General features: G+C 40.6%; 2 protein-coding genes across 3 annotated transcripts; one reads left to right on the top strand and one right to left on the bottom strand.

Annotated features, from left to right (window-relative positions):
• Positions 1 to 2,411: 2,411 nt before the first annotated feature.
• arpc4l (actin related protein 2/3 complex, subunit 4, like) lies at positions 2,412 to 5,981 on the bottom strand. Its single transcript, XM_084728793.1, has 6 exons — positions 5,824 to 5,981; positions 5,016 to 5,134; positions 4,277 to 4,388; positions 4,070 to 4,165; positions 2,725 to 2,895; positions 2,412 to 2,622 (listed from the first exon to the last, which is right to left on the bottom strand). The coding sequence occupies exons 1-6, from the start codon at positions 5,824 to 5,826 to the stop codon at positions 2,617 to 2,619; spliced, it is 507 nt and encodes a 168-aa protein (XP_084584919.1). The 5' UTR covers positions 5,827 to 5,981; the 3' UTR covers positions 2,412 to 2,616.
• A 388-nt stretch (positions 5,982 to 6,369) lies between these two features.
• tada3l (transcriptional adaptor 3 (NGG1 homolog, yeast)-like) lies at positions 6,370 to 10,538 on the top strand. 2 transcript variants are annotated; one of them, XM_084728772.1, is made up of 9 exons: positions 6,370 to 6,476; positions 6,842 to 7,095; positions 7,606 to 7,853; positions 7,977 to 8,082; positions 8,233 to 8,368; positions 8,481 to 8,584; positions 8,745 to 8,851; positions 9,658 to 9,849; positions 9,965 to 10,538. In XM_084728772.1, the coding sequence occupies exons 1-9, from the start codon at positions 6,461 to 6,463 to the stop codon at positions 10,155 to 10,157; spliced, it is 1,356 nt and encodes a 451-aa protein (XP_084584898.1). In that variant the 5' UTR covers positions 6,370 to 6,460; the 3' UTR covers positions 10,158 to 10,538. The 2 variants fall into 2 exon arrangements, with proteins under 2 accessions (XP_084584898.1, XP_084584907.1); XM_084728781.1 differs by lacking the exon at positions 6,370 to 6,476 and adding an exon at positions 6,569 to 6,725.
• Positions 10,539 to 19,578: the final 9,040 nt, after the last annotated feature.

Below are 19,578 nucleotides of genomic sequence, written 5' to 3'. Positions count from 1 at the left end.
TGTAACATAAAATAGCAAACTTAAAATCCTCAGTCCCTCAAGCATGATGGGAAATAAGAGCTGCATTTTAGACTGGAGAATGGTTTTGAACTGTACCAGTGAGATAATTTGTCTCAGAACAGATTCTTGTTGGGGTTGTGACCCAAAAAGTTGAGAACTTCTGACCTAATAGGTAAAAAGTCAGAAAATAGTAAAAATAAAGAGCCATCACATTTTCTCAGAGCCCAGGTCTTGTTTTGTCTCAAACTCAAAGGTATTCACTCAATGAACCAGCGGATATTCACATTTGAGAAGCCAAAACCTGTGAATTTTTAGCCTTTTCACTAAAAATAATAAATGATTAATGAAATATCAAAATTGTTGCCAGTTAATTTTCTGTTGGTCAATAACGAGCAAGAGGAGATGGTGGCTGCATGATCAGAATCAAACGGGTGAACTGGGATGACCGGGTGAAAATACATGATCACAAGCAGGGAGTGTCCAGGAGACAACTTTATCTATTATCTATCTATCTGTCTTATCACTTTTATAATCCAAAATTAGGCTGTGAAGCTCCTCTGAATTCCTAAAATAGCTTAAAGGGACAGTTCACCCCAAACACATATTTTTACTCTTATCTGTAGCGCTATTTATTCATCTAGATTGTTTTGGTGTGAGTTGCTGTTTTGGAGATATCGGCCATAGAGACATTTGACTTAGGGAGCTGTTTGATGTAGGGACTATTTTCATTCCAACCATATCACCGAGCAGAAAGAAGTGTATCTACTCATGGGCCAGAGGCTCATAACAACTCATAACTTATAACAGAGCAGGATGTAAACCTCTCCTCCATTAGTAGATGAACGCTTCCTTCTACATCATGATATGGTGGGCTGATATAGTTTAGTAAAAAGAAAATAGTTCCTACATGAAATGGCTTTCAACAAAGTCTGTGGCTCATGATTTCTAGGAAGAAAACATTTTTTGGCACTTTGAGCACCATAAACCGAGTGCCATCCACCTCTGTTCTAGTCAAAAAAAAGGTAAGCATCTCCGATATCTGTTAAAATCAGCACCTCACTCCAAAACAATCAGGGCAAGTCTGAAACTTGAAAGGTCTGGGTGTGAACTGAATAACAAGTCAATCCCAACCCAGCCCACACCTCCTGTTATGAATACAATACATAATAAAGTGTAACATTACACATTTTTAAATACATTTTCTATAGATCAATAAATTGTTAGTCACACAGAATGGGGATCATTCACAGCGATCCTGTCCTGAGATGAATTTCCTTATCGTTGACATCATTGTCATGGCAACATTAACTGCTGGAGAGAGTGCAGTGTGTTGCTGCTGCTGAGTTCACACATTAACACTGGAGAATTTGCTATCGTCCCCTTTCAACCTCCTGATCAGCTTCTGCTACTACGCTCTACTGTATTTTTGACTTTCTTGAACTTGAATGGACGTTGCTTTAAAGTTGTATATAATTTGGATAATGTTATTTTGTTACGGCCAATCATTCCAGGCCTTAAATAAATTAAATAAAAAATGTGTATTTTAAGTAATAAGTTTAAGAACCTCTGATCTAAATGGATAATTAGCACAACAGGTAAGCAGAAAAGTATGTATTTGGATGAACTGTCCCTTTAAACAGAAGCCCTTCTTTACCCATTATTACATCAGTGTAGTTGAGCAAAGCAACAGTAACAGTACAAGCCTTGTGTAGGAGGTGTGTAACTATAAGGAACCACTGTATGTCCAAGAAATATACCCAAGGCAATAAAAGTGAATTTAAAAAGCATTTAATCTTATTTTACTTTCTCTCTGTGGACCTTAGTCTATAGTTAGATAAAATGGATTAAGTCACAAATGTGAAATTTTGTACGACACTGCTTCACACCGTCTGCAGCATGAAGGTATTACTTCCTCTTCCTCACATCTGAAATAACAGTAACTGTATAATGTGGCCAAAGTGCTGACTAAAAACAACTTCCTCACAAGCAGAATAAAGCCATTTATAGGCACAGCAGCAGCAGCAGCAGCAGCAGCACATCATGGTCACTGTGAACAACAGAATAACTGACAGTCCTGAAGTAAGAACACCAAAGGTATAAACAACAGTTTTATTATCTTTCATTATTTTCATACATGGGCTTTGGTGGCTTCTTTACAGACAGCTCTTGCTTCATGTCTGCCATTAAACGCCACACAGACTACTTTCCTCAAACGTGGGTTACCTGAACAAAGAAATTTTGGAGACAAATTTGAAACGACAGCGACAGAACATACAGACTCACATACACAAAAATACAAAAACCCGGCCATCTGATCACTGCCCCTGTATTCATGGATATCAACTTGATTAATACTTTAAGGACCCGCCTTTGTTTGGGGATTTGTTCTAAGTGGCTGAAAATGAAACTGGTAAATATTTCATTATATACAGTCATCGATATTCATGAGTACAGGGAAATACTCGAGACAGGCGCGAAGGATGTCATCGCCAGATTGGTCACGTTCCTCTCGTCTCCTTGCTGATTGGCTGTTTACCCCTTTAGTTCTCCACTCTTGGTCTGATTGGCCCTTGCAGCGTTTTCCCAGCTTGTGTGGGACCACAGACAACACGGTCATCAGAACTGTGGAGAAGAAAAGTCAAATTATTTTCTTGTTCTGTCTGTTCCACTAAAGAACATTTGAACGCAAAATAACATGCCAAGAGCAGAGAACAAGTTTCTTACGTTTTTGAGGAATTCCTCAGCAACGATACGGGCCCTGGCGTTAACGGACAGTTTCATCTCGCTGATCTCCTTGTCGATCTCCTCCATGAAGTGGATGACAAAGTCCACCAGCTTGTGTTTGTACATCTGCTCCGTGTGGAAGTTGGTAATCAAGAAGCTAATGTCATATCCCTGAAATTACAGTGAACAGTCAACAAATTAGACAAAAATATCACTTGTTTAATAGTACCAGTTTATGCCAGACATAAAAAAAAACCAAAGTATATAACTTATTTTATAATATGGGCATTAATATTACAGAAGTCCCAGCATACAGAACAAAGACCTGGGTGATAGAGCCAAAAAACCTGTTACGATAGTGAAGTTTCATTTCGGTTGATATCAATAATTATTGATTGTGTAAGTTGTGACTGATATGTTGTATACTCCAAAGGGTGGAAGTGGCTGAGGGGATAAAATAAGTTTGTTGTATCATATTACAACAATATTACAGGGATGACTATTGGTGCTTTCACAAAATGTGAGATTATTTTATAAATAATCATCAATAATGTGGATATAATGCCTAAGTGAGTAAAGACAAATAATAGATCAGCTGGAACAGTCTGGTAAATTCTCAAAATGACATCACTCAACTCTAATGCAGCCTTTAAAACGAGGAAAAGACAACACTTCTGACATATCACGATAAAACGATATCCAAAATCTATCACGATATCTAGTCTCATATCACAATACAATATCATTATATTGCCCAGCCCTAACAGAACACGTACCAGACATTTGTTTACATAGCCTGTCAAGTTCATTTCTTAGTCCTTTCCTGATCCAGACACAGGAAGTGATCATGTATAACAAAACAAATGCTCATTCAAACTACCAGACTTAAATCCCCCCACACTCCTTTCAGTACTGTGGATAGCACCACTCATCCAGACGTACCAAGTCATGCCATTCTTGCAAATCACTGTTTATTTGGCTGTATGCAGCAAACTTTAATATTAAAATGAAAGTAATCACAATTATTTTTAGACCCCCCCCCCCCCCCCACCACCACCACCAGACATTTTGGCTGTTGATATTTTCATCTGCTGGACAACTACACATGACACTGGCAAAATAACAGCAGGTTGGCTGAGTTGAACTCTGGAATATACATTGTAGATATTGGAATCTGAGCAGGAAGAAGAGGACATTTGCAATTTAAAATGTTCACACTGTTCCTCATTTTTTCATTTTCATTCTCATTACCATACCGTCACAGTATATTGATTCCTCTTTTGTCTCTCACTTTTTAAAAAAATTCAACTAAACACAACCCACACGACCCCTCCACCACTCTTACCTCTACTGGTTTCCTCCTCAGAATGAAGAAGTTCTCAGCTCTCATCATCATGAAGCGCATAAACTTGTGGCAAAGGATCTTCTCGATCTCATCAGCCTGCAGTGAATCAGTGTTTTTTTTAATGCATATAAGACTGTGCAAGACAATTAAGGACTGTGAAAAGCTCATAAACAAAAAACAGTCAAAGTCCTGACTGTGTAAAATCACCTGTTTGACAGCGATGCTGACTCTGACAGAGTTGATGGATCCCTCAATGAGAACCTTCTCCTTGTCATTACGGCTGATCACCACAGGCTGAAGTAGCAGCTCCTTACTGCTCCTGTAACCACACCACGATCCATCCATTACAGATTAAAACAGGCCTGCTTAGTTTTAAACTATTATATTTACAGGATAGAAGTGATGAAAGTCATTGTTGTGTGCATGGGTCTGCATAAACCGTTATAAGTGGTGCTGCACAATATTGTAAAAATAAACGTCACATTGCAATTATTTTGACAGACACTGCAATTGAGATACTCTTCATGATTAGTGGGAATGATCAGTTTTGCATCATGATTTCCATTTTCAGCAAAAACAAACAAAAACAAAAAAAAAAAAAAAAACAACCCACAACTAATAAAATCATGATGATGTGATGTGACATTTGTTGGAGTCTGTACCAAAACTACATGTGTTCTTACATTAGGCCTGGGTATTTCTGCACATTGTATTGGGGAGACACTTGCAAACAGGCTGCAGCAAGTCCCCTCTGGCTAATTTTACAGCCCTGCCCATGCTTGTGTAATTTTTTTCTCTCCCACATTTTCTTATGCAAGTCCACACTTGTGTGACAGCTGTAGATGATCCGCACACAGCTCAAGGGCAGGAGAAACAGGAGACAGCAAAGCGGGGGGGGGGGCAACAAGTGACAATGCTTAATCCAAACTCATGCAATTAAACCTACCTGACCTCCACCTCTGGCTTGTTGTGACGCTCCACCACCTGAGAGGAGAAGTTCTCCAGACAGAGGGCAGCCTGGAGGGTGGCCCTCACAGCGTTTAAGTAGGGGCGCAGAGTCGCTGTCTGGAGGAGAAGTTGAATGAGATCAGTGTCAGTGTGGGTCCCACTGGAGAGAAGATCTTGTTGGATGATGCATTTGTGATTTAGATCAGGGTACTTGGGCGAGTCCACCAGCAGGGTCAGTTTATGAGGTCATGTTTGATCAGGAACCAAAATGCAGTGGCTACTTCTCAGTTACGACCCACTTACAGTATACCATTTTATATTTTGAAGACAGAACCACGAACAGTCATTTTCTGAAGAAAATATAATGATAATTACAATTCACCTGATGTACGTTATTTGTGTACAGATTTGAGATGAGATTTTGCTTGCATTGACGTTAATAAGCGTGATGCTTTCAGGTGACCGAGACTGCATCCAAATTATTTACGTTAATGTACATCACTCTGCCTCTAACAAAAATATGAAGAGCTTTTCTACCGTCTACTGGCAGAGCTTTGGGGAGCCACTGTCACATTATCGAGGAGTGAAGGGGGCCGGGAGGAAAAGACAGCTCAGCTCAATCACTTTAGTTTCTGCAAACCGTATCAAGGATGCCTGTCCTCCCGTTTCACTGCAGCCAACCAGAAACCCCGTCTATGAGAAACACATAGCTAGCGAACTTATCTCGCCTCGAATGTAACGATAGTTAGCGGGGGTAAATGGCTAAATAATAAAATATAAAGATACATTTAGTGCGAGAGACTTACCATTTTTGCGCTGTAAAAGACGGAAGTTCCTCAGCCACGCCTGGGACTCGTCTTCCGTAAATCCTACATAGTCGAGTACAGCCAGGGTGCGCTAGTTTTTAATCTTGCTCTTCGTTAGAAGAGGCGGGTTTCTTGGCACAACTGAACTGCCGTTGATTGAGCGTAGTACTCCGCCCAGGTGGAGTGTTTTTGTTATAAAACGAGCATACCCTACGATGCGTCCATTCCGCTCTGTGAACAGGAGACATTCCGCACAGTTACCATTGTCTCATAGTATTTTTGTTCTTTTGGAACCTGTTTTTGAATAAAAGACGTTAAATAACAGCCTATAATATAAATATATGACCCAATAAATTTGCTACATTACGGATTTAGTAGTAATAATTTATTTTTTATGCTCCAGGACACAATATGGTTTGTTCCGATAATACCATTCTAGCATTGGGCTAGCATTTTCAAAATTCTGCAAGTTCATTTTGAAAGATACTTAGATTTAAAATGTGCTTCATTTTTCGTGATATGGGTAATTAAAATATTACTTTAGAATGGTTAAATAGTCAGAAATATGCCGTAATGCAATTTGAATGTACTTCACCCCCCCCCCCTCCTCAAAACACGATGGTTTTTCCCATCATGGATGCCATTCACTGACGGTAAATATCGTTGCTCTTAAACATTCAAACATATATATTTGTGCTTTAGGTTTGTATCATTCAGCTCTTATAATCTTAAAAGACGTTTAGATTAAACGTTTGTGTGCAAAATAGTGAAATGATAGCTACCGTAATTTTAATTTAAGAGTAATTTAGGCAGTTTGGGCCCAGCCAGCTCGCGCTCTATGAAGCAGATCTGCGTGTGCATGTATTTGGGTGCGTGCGTGCGTGCTGGCCTGAGGTTTTAATGTGAGTTTGTGTTAGAGAGATAACAGAAAAACACAAACGGGAAATAGAGCTGGACGCCAATGCATGTGACTCTCATCTCATCTCATTGTCCACGCTGTTCATCTTTGATGTCTCAGGCCATTCAGACAGTGCCAGGTCTCTGCTGCCACACAGCATTATCATGAGTGAGTTAAAGGACTGTCCACCACTCAAATACTACGACTTCAAGCCCGTCGAGCATGTGAAGGTGTGTCCCCGCTACACGGCTGTGCTCGGCCGCTCAGAGGACGATGGCATCGGCATCGAGGAGCTGGACACCCTGCAGCTGGAGCTGGAGACGCTGCTGTCCTCGGCCAGCCGCCGCCTCCGAGCCCTGGAGGAGCAGAGACAGGTGAGAGAAAGTTGGGGACCTCCCCCATCTTCATTCATTTTTATTTATTGTGTGTCAGGTTTTCATTTCAATACGTTGTCTGTGATTGAATCCCAAATGAAGACATAGGGGTTACACAGGGACGATGGGGACATGTCCCCAACTTGACTCATGAACTTTTATGAACTCTCTGTTACTCTAATGTTAAAGTATGCAGGATAAGAACAAAAAAGCAGTTCAACTTCTCATCTAAGGTTGATTTATCATCTTGCATATTTCCCTATTATCATAGGATGATGATAAATATTGGGGACAATAAACTATTGGCCTATCCAGCTATATCAGTATCTATCTTTGACCTCACCAATCCCCACTTACTTTGCCTAAAATTGCATATGTTGAAGACTGAAAAATGTTTTGTGTGTTCTGTGCCCTAATGTCTCCACCACTTTCAGCCCAAAGTGACACCCTTGGTTTACATTGCCTCCTTTGTTTGTTGCTGTTTGTAACTACCCCTGTGCTGCGTCTCAGATTCTCACAGACTGGCAGGACAAGAAGGGAGATAAGCGCTTCCTGAAGCTGGGAAAAGACCCAGACCCTGCTGCCACTTCTCGCCACAAACCAAAGAAGCAGAAGTTGGACGGCAAAGGCGGTCATGGGCCAGGTCCAGGTCCTGGCAGACCCAAATCAAAAAATCTGCAGCCTAAAGTCCAAGAGTATGAATTCACAGACGATCCACAAGACATTCCCCGCACTCCTAAAAATGATGCACCCAACAGGTCAGCAACAACAGCCCCTCAAAATATCTCTCAGTCTCTGGTACACTGTGTTTGCTTTGCCTCAGTGTTTACCCTCTTTTCTCATTCAGTCAAATCAGAAATTATTCTCTTTTTTTATTTCAGATTTTGGGCATCAGTTGAGCCATATTGTGCTGATATCACGAATGAAGAGATTCGATTGCTAGAAGAGCTTCTGAAACCCCCGGAGGATGAAGCAGAGTATTTCAAAGTATGACATAAAAATCCATGTACCTTGTTATGTTATATATCTAAATTCACTCATAGCAGGGCCAAAATTCTGTGTGTATTTACTGCATCAAATAACCTGTATGATTTTTAAATGTGTGTTGATTTTTGATACCATCTTTGTTATCTGTAGACGCCTGCATTGGGGAAACACTACTCTCAGAGGTGGGCTCAAGAGGACCTGCTGGAGGAGCAGAGGGAAGGAGCACGAGCCAACGACAAGAAAAAGAACCTGATGGGGGGGCCGCTGTCTGAGCTGGATGCAAAAGGTGAAGGAAGACTGCAGGCTGTGCCTTTAAATGAGTGAAGATGGGTTAGTTTGCTCCTGGAGTTAACATGTGTATCTATCTTAATGCTCATCTTTCTTTTGAAATACTGTAGATGTGGACTCCCTGTTGAAAAAGTCAGAGTCCCAACATGAATCTCCAGAAGATGGATGTCCTTTCGGTCCTCTCACACAGCGTCTGCTTCAGGCCCTTGTAGAGGTCAGTATGTTGTAGATTTAGTATTTTGTCAAACATCCAATAATGCATAGAAGCTTTTAAAAATACAAATTACTAATGAATGAGATGCAGCACATGAAATATGTGAACACACTGAAAGATGACCATAATTGGGGAGATTTTTTTTTCTGTTTTGTTCCAGGAGAACATAATATCCCCCATGGAGGATTCTCCTATACCCGACATTTCAGGGAAGGATGCTAATGATGGCGCTGGGACTTCTCCTCGAAGCCAAGGAAAAGCTTTTAGGTATTTGTACAACACTTAAAAGCTGAGGGAGGCAGTTTATTTTTGGCTTCACTGGGCAAAAGCTCCATAACAACCTTTAAGCAGTGGTGAAAACAGCACTGAAAGTCTGTACTCAAGTAGAGGTACTGTTACATTACTCAGTACTCAATTATAATTTTAAGAGTAACTAAGTAGATTACATACTGCATTGCATATTTAAGTAAAATTACACACTTAAAAAAGTACTCAAAAGTCATTCAATTACAGTAATTTGAATAGCTGTAATTGGCTACTTCCACTCCTGCCTTTAAGCATAATCTAATTCTTTTGCTCTGAGAGAAAACGAGACTTCTGCTCCTCCTCTTGGCTCCATTTTCAGGCTTTAGAAAATCTAATCCATGATGGGAGACTTTGACCAATCGCAGGTCAGTAACATAGTTGATTGTTGAGTCTGTTTACAACCTGGGAATGATACTTGGCAATCAACTATCTTTCTCCAGATTCAGTTACTGAACCTTTACTTGATGTGCAGGATGTCAGAGGCACCCATAAATATATAACACAGATGCTGTATCAGGCTTGAGAAATGTGTCTCTGTTGCCGCCATCTTGCTGTGGGATTCTAATCTGTTTTACCAAAAGAAATGCCTAAACCAAGCAACAGGAAATAACATTTAACAGGTGAGAAGTTCTTTTACAGATGGGACTAATTTGATATCACAATAAGTCCTTCATCTTTTAAGCTAACTATGTTAGGTAAAGAACAAAAAGATGAACAGTTTTTATAAACGTAACATCACATCTTCTGTCTTTCTTTTCTCCCTCCAGTGTTCCTCACACACGTTCTCTGGAGGCTAGGATCAAAGAGGAGCTGGTGGCCCAGGGGCTACTGGACTCTGAGGAGCGACCAGGACCAGGAGGAGACTCTGAGGACGAGGTCCTGGCAGAGCTGCAGAAGAGACAAGCAGAACTCAAAGCCCTGAGTGCTCACAACAGAGCCCGTAAACAAGAGCTGCTCCGGTGAGGACAGATACCAACTAAAGAAATAATTACCATAATATAAATTGTACACCAACTAAAGTTTGTTCAGTGATCATCTGTTGACGTCAACTTTTTATTTGCTGCTGCCTCACAGGTTAGCAAAAGAGGAGATGCGCAAGCAAGAGCTGAGGCAGAGAGTCAGGGTGTCTGACAATGAGGTCATGGAGGGATTTCGACGAATCATGGCAGCCCGGCAGAAGAAACGCACTCCGACCAAAAAGGAGAAGGACCAGGCCTGGAAGGCACTGAAGGAGAGGGAAAGCATCCTCAAACTACTGGATGGATAAAAGAAGAAACAGTTTGTGTCCGTTTTTTTTTATCCAGAAAAAAACAAAACAAAACAACAACCGCTGGAAGCAAGAAGATGAACACGGATTAGAACAGCTGTGACAGCTGTTACATGGTCAGTGAACAGCTGTATATCTATAATGGTTTATGATACAGTTTACTGCAGGTCTGCGTGATTTCAGTAGGGATGTTTCTGTAGTGGTTTTCATGTCATGAACAGCAGCAAGTCATTGGATCACTAACATTTAGTATGCATCAGAGACTTTTTTTGTTGAATCTTTTTCTTAGTTCAATTTTTATGTTTCTTTTTATTTTGTTTACCGTTGTAATGTTATGAAAACAACACACATGAATGTTTGAATAAATCAGTACCACTTAAAGACTTTTCGTCTGTGTATGAAATGTGTGTTCTGTTCTTCAGTGCAGACGATGAGCCCTCCAGGGACACGCAGGAAAACACACTTCTGCTACCGATTCAAATATGGTTAAACACCATAAAAGAAAAGGTCAGGAGTACTCTACAGGTCAAACAAGTGTAATTAGGGATGTCCCGATACGATACCAATATTGCAGCCTTGAGTACTGGCCGATACCGATATCGATCCGATACGATATCAGCACGAATCATACATACTTTTATTACTTATTTTGTAGTGTGGAATGTTAGAAAAGGCTTGATCAAGTGATGTTACTCAAACAGAGAACAATAGTCAGCAACCAGAGTCACCTATGGATAAAAGTACTGGAGCGGAAAATGGACTGCTTATCTGAGCGCTTATATCAGAGATTTTAGATGCAGTCCGATAAAATCCGATACTCGTTTTTTGGCTGATATCGGACCGATATCCGATATCAATATCGGATTGGGACACCCCTAAGTGTAATGAATGTGGTCTGGACACAAAAGTTTAAAAAGAGAAACATCCAAGGCACTCTTCTGGCAGAAAAATCCTTTATTTCGACAGCTATTTCATGGTGACATTTTAACATCAACAATGCATTTACCTGTTAAAATGAGCTGGGGTTACAACCCACATGTAGTGGGTGTAACCCTCAGCACAGTTTCCCTCTGTGTAGGTACAAGATGATTGCCAACACTTGAACAAAGGCCCTTTTACACAACCTGTTCAAGATGAGACTGTTGTGCTGTTATTGCGCTTTGCTGCCAGTATAAAAGTTACAGACATTAACTTTTGACAGAGGTGATCTCAGGTGACAAGTGCAAAGTATGACCACTAGATGGCTCTACAATACCTTTACAAGAAATACATAATGCTAATAATTACACATCATTTAATATATGTATGTTTTGTTGTGTTGCTGTGTTGATGGCCATACCTCCACAGTACATAGATGGTAAGATGTTACTAACTTTTAAAACCAAGGGCAGTGGCAGGGTCCTTTTTCCTGAACATGACACAATGCCAGACTTGGTCTACATAAAGCCTAGTGCTGCACTAAAGTGTCAGTGATGTCAGTTACAGTTTTTCAGTTTTTTCTGCACCACAAAAAACAAATGGACCTTTTCTTGCTTCTGTTGCTGAGTTGATGTGCTACTAAAAACTGGTTTTAATCACATTCATGCTCCAAAAACAGCATCTAGAGAGGTAACCCAAAGTTCACCATATTTTTCATCTGTGGATGCCTGTGTCATACAGTAGACACCTGTTTTTACAGCAGTGTGTAATTTTGACTTTCGTTTTGTTTTTGTGCATCACACAATAAAGGCCAAATGTGCAAATATGTAACAGCACAGAAGAATTTCTACGGTTATGTTTCTAAGTTTTTGAAAAGATGGGTTTTGTTTTATTCTTTTACTTATTATTTTTCTAAAGTTATTTATGTACATTGTTTCCACTTTATGTTAAAGTCAATATCCTGGTATTTGGATGCAATTATTTGTTTTTTTTCGTTCTGTCTCTTTTTCCCTTTCCAAGTAAACATGTTAATAACACCATAGTCCTCCTCTTTACAGAGTCACCACTAGATGGCAGTCATTGTCTTTTGACTGATCTGGCCCACAGAATTTACATAGTTAAGGGCCTGTGGTTGACATTAACCCAACACAGTGTGTGTGAGATTGGAGTGGTGTGTGTCCAGTCCTCGCTTGAAAATGTCCTCACTGATCTTGATCCCAGGATAAAGCAGGAGACTGTGTGTCTCACAGTGTGCAGCTGTGTGTGTGTGTGTGTGTGTGTGTGTGTGTGAGGGTCACACAGTTCACAACAGTCACACTTCTCTCTCACCAACCATCACATGGTCACAAACATATCATAACATATATATCTATGCAGTGAAATGTCATCTCCTCATTGGTTGTTTCACTCAAGACATTGCGACGTTCAGAATCTTCAGGCTTTGGCATTACAAACTGGAGATCAGAGCTACCATCATACCTGCTACACTGTAAAAAAAAAAAAAAAAAGTTTATACCTTCAAAAGTTTTGCTGACCTATACTCTTTAGTTGAGATAATTTAAACTTGAATCATTGAAGTTTAGCAACTAAAAAAAGTTCAAAAATTGGTTGCAGTGAGATGCAAACCTATTTTGTCTTTTTTAAGCCCCTGAAAAATCAAATGGTTAATTTGAAAATATTAAAATTTTAACATTTACTTTTACTTCGATGAATTTACTCAATATTGGTTTAAATACAATATTTTGAGTTTAAAAAATTCAAAGCTATAAACTCATCTTTAAAAAGAACATAAATGATCTCAACAAGAGATTAGGAGTGATTAAAACGTTTTCAAAAGAATTTGAGTTGGGCTCAAAACTCAAAAATCAATTGCAGTCTTTTGCCTTGAAATTCTGAAATTTCTCGGCTTTTTTCCTTCTGATAGCGTGATGTCATAGGTATTTAGAGAAATTCCTTTTTTTAAAAATATAATAATATAAGGTAGCACCTAACTGTACAGCTGTGTTCATTTTAAAACAGATATATATTTTTTAAATTTATGGTAATTTTTTGTTTTATATTTAAGATTGATTTGACATGCAGTAGGCCTACTTGTTTCTTTTTCCTTTCTCTTACTATGTAAGAGCAAATGCAAATGCCTTGTATGTGAAAACTGGTAATAATCCTGATCTGTTTCTTAATTAGGATACTATAGGATAACATAGCCAGACCTATATGCACAAGTATGATTTTCTACATGTGTGTACAGAATATGCCGTTAAGGCAAGACCCTAGTTGGACAATAATACAGCTAAACCTTTTCAGTAAAACACAGATTTAAAATAAAAGCTCAGGTTTTGTGTCCTTGAACAGAGCTCGCAGCTCCAACAATGGCCCAATCACCGTGTAAAACCCCCCCAGTCTACGCAAATTCATAATGCCATCAGCCCGTGTGTATGAAAGCTTTAATAACATGCAGACCTATTGAATCCTCCTCACAGGTGAATGAGAGGCTGAATAGATAGTTGTGGCGGCCCCTCGAGGCTGGGCGTATCACACCGCGCCTTTGTTGCATTTGTTGTCATTAGACCTAAACTGAAGGGCAGGTGGGTTTTGTTGATACACTGCTCATACACACTCAATGATGCTCGTCCGCTGTTTGCACATCACGTATTGAGCTGTTTTTTAAAGGCTATAGCCAGACTCCCTTTGACAACCCAGGTGGTGTGTCCCTGAGGGATCCAACTTCAGCCTCAGCTCAGCTCGGTCACGTAGCTCCCTCTCCTCTGCCCATGTGAAATTCAGCTCCGTGGTGAGCTTCTTCACTCCTCTTTGTCATGGCCTGTAAACCTTTACGGCTGTTTAAGAAGAGGGCTCTCCACTGGAGGGTCTGAGTAAATAACTTGAACTTCACTGTCCTGGTGTAAGACATGCAGCGGCTGAATGTCTGGAAGCTTTTTCTCTGTCTCCTCAGGTAATTATGAGAGGATAATTCTCTACTTGCACAATGTAGTGTGATGTATATTGTATATGAACATCTGTTTATTTCCTGTAAACCTTTTAGTAAAGTTAGCTTTTTCCTCCTTAAGTGAGTAGGTTTACTCTTCATAGTCAGCTTGGCACATATAACAGTATTTCTGTTCATTTTGCATTAAGTGTTTTTGAGCATTTTGATTATCACCTCAGTGTCTTACATAACCATGACCAACATTAGCTAGTTGGCCAGCATCATCATCTTCACTTGAACTTGACAGAAACAAAACTTGCCAAAAACATCTTAGCTTGTCTTTCCACTGCTCCAACAATCACCAGCTCTGGTTCGGTCAAAATAAACTCTTAATTCACTGCTTAGATATTAAATTTTCACCAGAAGAAGAGCAAGGAAGAGGACACACATCAGAGAGGCAGCGGGAGAAAAAATTAGTACAGCAAGGTAACCAGATTTCCATTTCAGCAGTAAATATCCATTGTTATTATCTATGAAATAAAAAAGGGGGACAATTCTTGCTTCATATATAGAATACTCAAAGAAAATGATAGAACAACAATGGTTCATTATAGTATATATCATCTAGCCAATACTATAGATAAAAACATGCATAGATTTCATGTGTACAAGACAGAGACAGAGCAAAAAATGTGGACATCTCCATGGACAGCTCCAACCAAGGACAGGCCACCAAAAATGGGGTACTGTTCCTGGAGAAGGGGGGCATTTGGTTACCCTAGTGTACACAGAATATATTTGCTTCCAATGATGTGAATTAAGCCTTTATTCCAACAAAACCACAGCTGGGATTTTGGTGACTTTTTCTGTTTCTGTCGAGTTTGAAAGAAGATGGCAATGTTGGCTAGCTAGCTGACAGCTACGTAAGTTACATAAGACACCATGGTGATTATTCATATAAAACAAACACTAAATACTATTACCAGTGTGATCCAAGCTAACTTACGGATGGAAGTTTGTAGGCAAATGTAAGGAAGTAAACATGCATGTGTGCAATGTATGAAATGGATATACATCACACGAAATTGTGCAGCTGGAGAATTCAAATGTAAATACAGGAAGCATTTGTACTTGGTTACTGTGCTTAAGTAGAGTTTTTAGGTATCTGTGCTTTACCTGAGTATTTGTTTTTCTGACAATTTTTTACTTTTACTCCCTGCATTTTAACACAAATATCTGTACTTTTGACTCCTTTCATTTTAAAAACAGGCACAATACTTTAGTTTTAATGAAACTGACAGGACTTGTTGATTACTTTTATTTTCCATCATTGTGCATCACCTTCCCAATATGAAGACCAATTTCAGCATAAATGGATGGGACAGTAACACACAGAACAGACAATTCCTCTGTCTACCCGTCTGTGTATCTTGAGTGACAGACATAACAGGACAAAAACAAAGCAAGATGTAACGAAATGAGAGAGGCAGACTCGACAGCAGGGAAAAGGTGAGATAGAAATGGTAGAAATGTCCTACAGAAGGCAACTGTTTTACTTTTACACTTAAGGAGCCTGTACTTTTTCACTTTTACTTGAGTACAGAAGTTAAATCAGTACTTTTTTACACAAGTATCTGTATGTCTACTTAAGTAAAGAATGTGTGTACTTTCACCGCCTCTTAAATACAGGGCTGTCATGTGGGCAGGCTGCGTGTTGTGCATTATGTGTTTACATGAGCACACACACACATGCATCTGTGCTGCTATCACTCCTGATCTCCTGTCAGTGGGGGCCTTTCTGTCCATTGGCTCTTTGTTTTACCAGTTTGTCCGAACTATGTTTCTTTCTCTGGGGCTCTCCTCCTACTCCACCTCCGTCTCTGCGTTCCTGAGCTGGCACAGAGCATGGACGGAGAGAGGCTGACACACACACACACACACACACACACACACACACACACACACACACACACACACACACACACACACACATAGGGGTAAAGGGATTTAACATAAATCTGTTGATCGTTTGTCCTAATGCTATGTAAGCTTTCATGCTGAATTGAGATTGCATGTGTGACAGAGATACAGACAGAGGTTGAGACAGCTGCTGAGGACGGCTGGTCCACTGAGAAGACCCTCTGTCCAGCCAGGCCACGCCTCGGCTCTACTCCCGCACAGAGAACTATTGTCTTCAGCGCTGCTTCCACTATTCTGATGTCATGGTTTGTTCTTCCCCAGAGGGCTGCGGTTGCTGTTGTGCTAAAACTTGATGGACCTTTTAGCCCTTTAGCAAGTCAGAGATACAAACGACTGCATGGATGCATGGTGAGACAAGTCATTGCATATACAAAAACACTTCTGTGCTCTCACCTCTTCAACCCCTCCTTTACCTTGGTTTGAATCTCATTTGCCTCTCATTTGCATGGCAGTTGATGCTTTTCTTGTGTGACTCCAGAATTTGGCAGCTCACATGCAAATCTTTCTGCCTCATTCAGCCCCACCTGCCTGACTTTGCTCATCGGTGAGGTAAAGATAAAGATTCTTGGGTCCCCTTTTTCGGCTTGTTATGCCTCCAGGGTATTTTGTACAAGATAAGCACAATAAGCCACAGATGAGCCCTTCATTCTCAGTATTACAAGAAAAAAAAAACAGTCAGACAAGTGTAGTCTGCAAGTTGTAAGGCCGTTGTTAGCTGTGCAACTCTGTGGATGGCGATGCCAGTGTAGGTACCAGATGTGCTCAGCCTACAAGATCTGCTGGGGGTCGTTGTATATTGGAAAGTACAGTGTTTGCATACAAACAAACAGAACTCATGACACAAAGCTCAAGTAATTTAACCACTGTAATGTTAATCTAAAAGCAATTGACAAAATTCTTATAAATTAAATTAGTTAACATTAGCTAACAACCCCAGACATCAAATATTATACTTATAAAATGATCAAAGGTTATACAACTAATGTTAGGTTTTAGTAAGTTCTGTCACTGGTAAGCTTTAATGGACAAAAAATATATCACAACCAATGTATTTACACATGACATGTCCACACTTTTCTATGCACAGCCAAACTGTGTGCCTCATCTGTAAGTACAGGACCCCATGCAGATCAGGCACTTTGATGGACAGTTGGTTGATCAGTGTTGTCCAGACTGAAATATCTCAACAACTAAATTAGCTGCCATGAAATGCTGTCATGGTCCCCAAAGGATGAGACCTACTGATTTTTTGGAACCCTGGATCTGAGAGCTGCCATCTTACGCTGGTGAAGTTATTTGAAGTCACAGTTTGTGCAGTAGCGATCCATGTTGGAGCCTCACTTTCAAGTTCCTGCCCACACAGCTGGCTGACTCAATCGCAAGCAGAGCTCAGCTGTCATATGGCATGAATCCCTGCATCATGTATCATCAAATAACTAATTAAACTAAACTGATCAGGAACATGAACACTTAAAAGAACTACCTAAAATGACAGAAATCATCTTTGGGAAAATATTTCTATATTACTTTTAGTATTTTATATATTACTTGACATGTTCTTTTATGTTTTAGTTTGGCCCATGCCCCACCTATTAGCATCTGGGAGGCAGGATTTATGACTTGTAACTTATGTCCTGCTTTGGCAAGGGTCTGCGTAAATTTCCTTATCAGAGGGTTTGAGCGTAGGCTCTGTGTGGACATCCACACATCTCCAGTCTGGGCTAGATCACACTCCCAAATGGACACGTACACGGGCCCCTATTAGCTCTTTTTATTTCACTTTTTTGAGTCTGCTTGGAGGATGTGTTCCACACATGTGCAGTAGATCTGTGTCTGCATAATCAGCATAGTGGCTGTGGGGACAAGCCAATGCTTTCACAACAAATTTGGGGTACGTGGATGTCTGCATAGAGCCTAGGCATACACCCTCTGATGACAAAATTTACATAATGCAGACCCTTGCACAGCCTCAAACTGTCTGTCGTTGCCTTGCGAATTTGCCCACGACTTGTCCGTGTGTCCATCACAACAATCTACGGAATACAATCTGCGCATGTGCACATGTCTGCCTTCAGTCTTATGATCTATGATGAGGCCAAGGTTGGAAAGTGATTATGTTCATGGCATTTAGAGGTGGTAAGCAAAATTGAATCCGACAACATCTGGTGAGATCAGGATTAGGGGCCTGAAGATGAGCATGAGGTACAATTGCTGTCACACCCAAGACCTACAACACACTATAATGAGTCGTTAAAGCTCAGAGGGGCAGTTCTCAGCCCATGTTTGCTGAAGGTTTTTATGAGTCTTGACTCAGTCTTTTTTTAAAGGCTCAAGTCATGCCAAGTCTTCGACCAGCCCCCATCCAAGACATTTTTTTTCTTCCTCTTTTTCACCTCTGCCTCAGCAGCACAGTCTCAAGAGAGCTGGCTCGGTGCCATTAGTGTTTGACTATACTTTGTTTGAATCACCAGGCGAGATAAGAAAGAGAGAGTTAGGTGGATAAGATGTTGCCATGTTAGAGTGCTGTTTTGTCATTGGCCGTAAATTTGGACAGCAGAGGTCAAAGCTCTTGAGAAATATGCTTCTCTTTGGAGATAAGGCCAGATAGCAGAGGTAGCCTATGTAGAGGGGAACTATAAGAGGGCCATATATGCACATATATCCTACGTCTGCAAACTCAACCATTTTGTATAGTAGGTAAATAGGAGCAACAAGACTGGAGGAGACCCATCAGGTGATTGTGGGCCTTCAGGGGGCCGCCAGCCTCCTCCCCATGGGGCTGGATGGATAACATGCCCCTCCTTGCAGTGTGATGGTGGGGCAGAGAGAGGACACCACCGGCACTCTGGATAATAGTCACTGAGAAAGCGAAGGAGACACAATGAAAAACACTTCTCTCACCACCCACCACTTCTCTGTCGTCCTCCTTCCATCCTCTACCCATCTCTCTTTCGTTTCCTCTGCTCTGTTATTATCACCCAGATCATTATCAGGCTCACTCTCCCCTCACTGCGATGGAGAGGAGGGCCTGCCGCCCACATGGCTTTGATGAGAGATTTCTAACAGCAGCAGCACAGGAGGAGGGGGGAGAAAAACGAAGACAAGAGGCCCAATAAAGTCCATCTAAATATAGAGGCAGCAAGGCCTTTTTTCCCTTGTCCTTATAAAGAGCTGCTGGTGAATCCGGGTGGACCGTCTTCCTCGCTGCACCGAGGGCTGATCACTCCCTCCAGGATAGGGAACATAACTGCTGGAGCATGGAAACACACACTCGTGCACACAAACACACACGTTGTTTTATGAGAGGGAGAGAGAGAGAGGAAAGGGAGCTTAGTGAGTTTTTTCTTTACACGAGAGGGCAAATCATGTTTGGTGGAACATACTAAAATAGGAGAGGTCTGAGGAAACTCCAAACAGAAATGATGGGAGAAATGAGTGATGGGGGGAGGTGAAAGCGATTAGGAAAGAAGATACAGATGAATTTATGGCCAAAAATATCTCAAAGCATGGATTATATATTTAAATTTATATCAACAAGCTTCCGCCCAAATATGCCCCTTTTTGGGCTTCTACTTCTCTCATCCTATCTCACTTGTA

The sequence above is a fragment of the Lutjanus erythropterus genome, chromosome 2 (genome assembly GCF_056507025.1).
Source record: "Lutjanus erythropterus isolate fLutEry1 chromosome 2, fLutEry1.hap2, whole genome shotgun sequence".
Classification (NCBI taxonomy): Eukaryota; Metazoa; Chordata; class Actinopteri; order Lutjaniformes; family Lutjanidae; genus Lutjanus; species Lutjanus erythropterus.
This window is presented reverse-complemented; position numbering and strand designations above follow the sequence as displayed.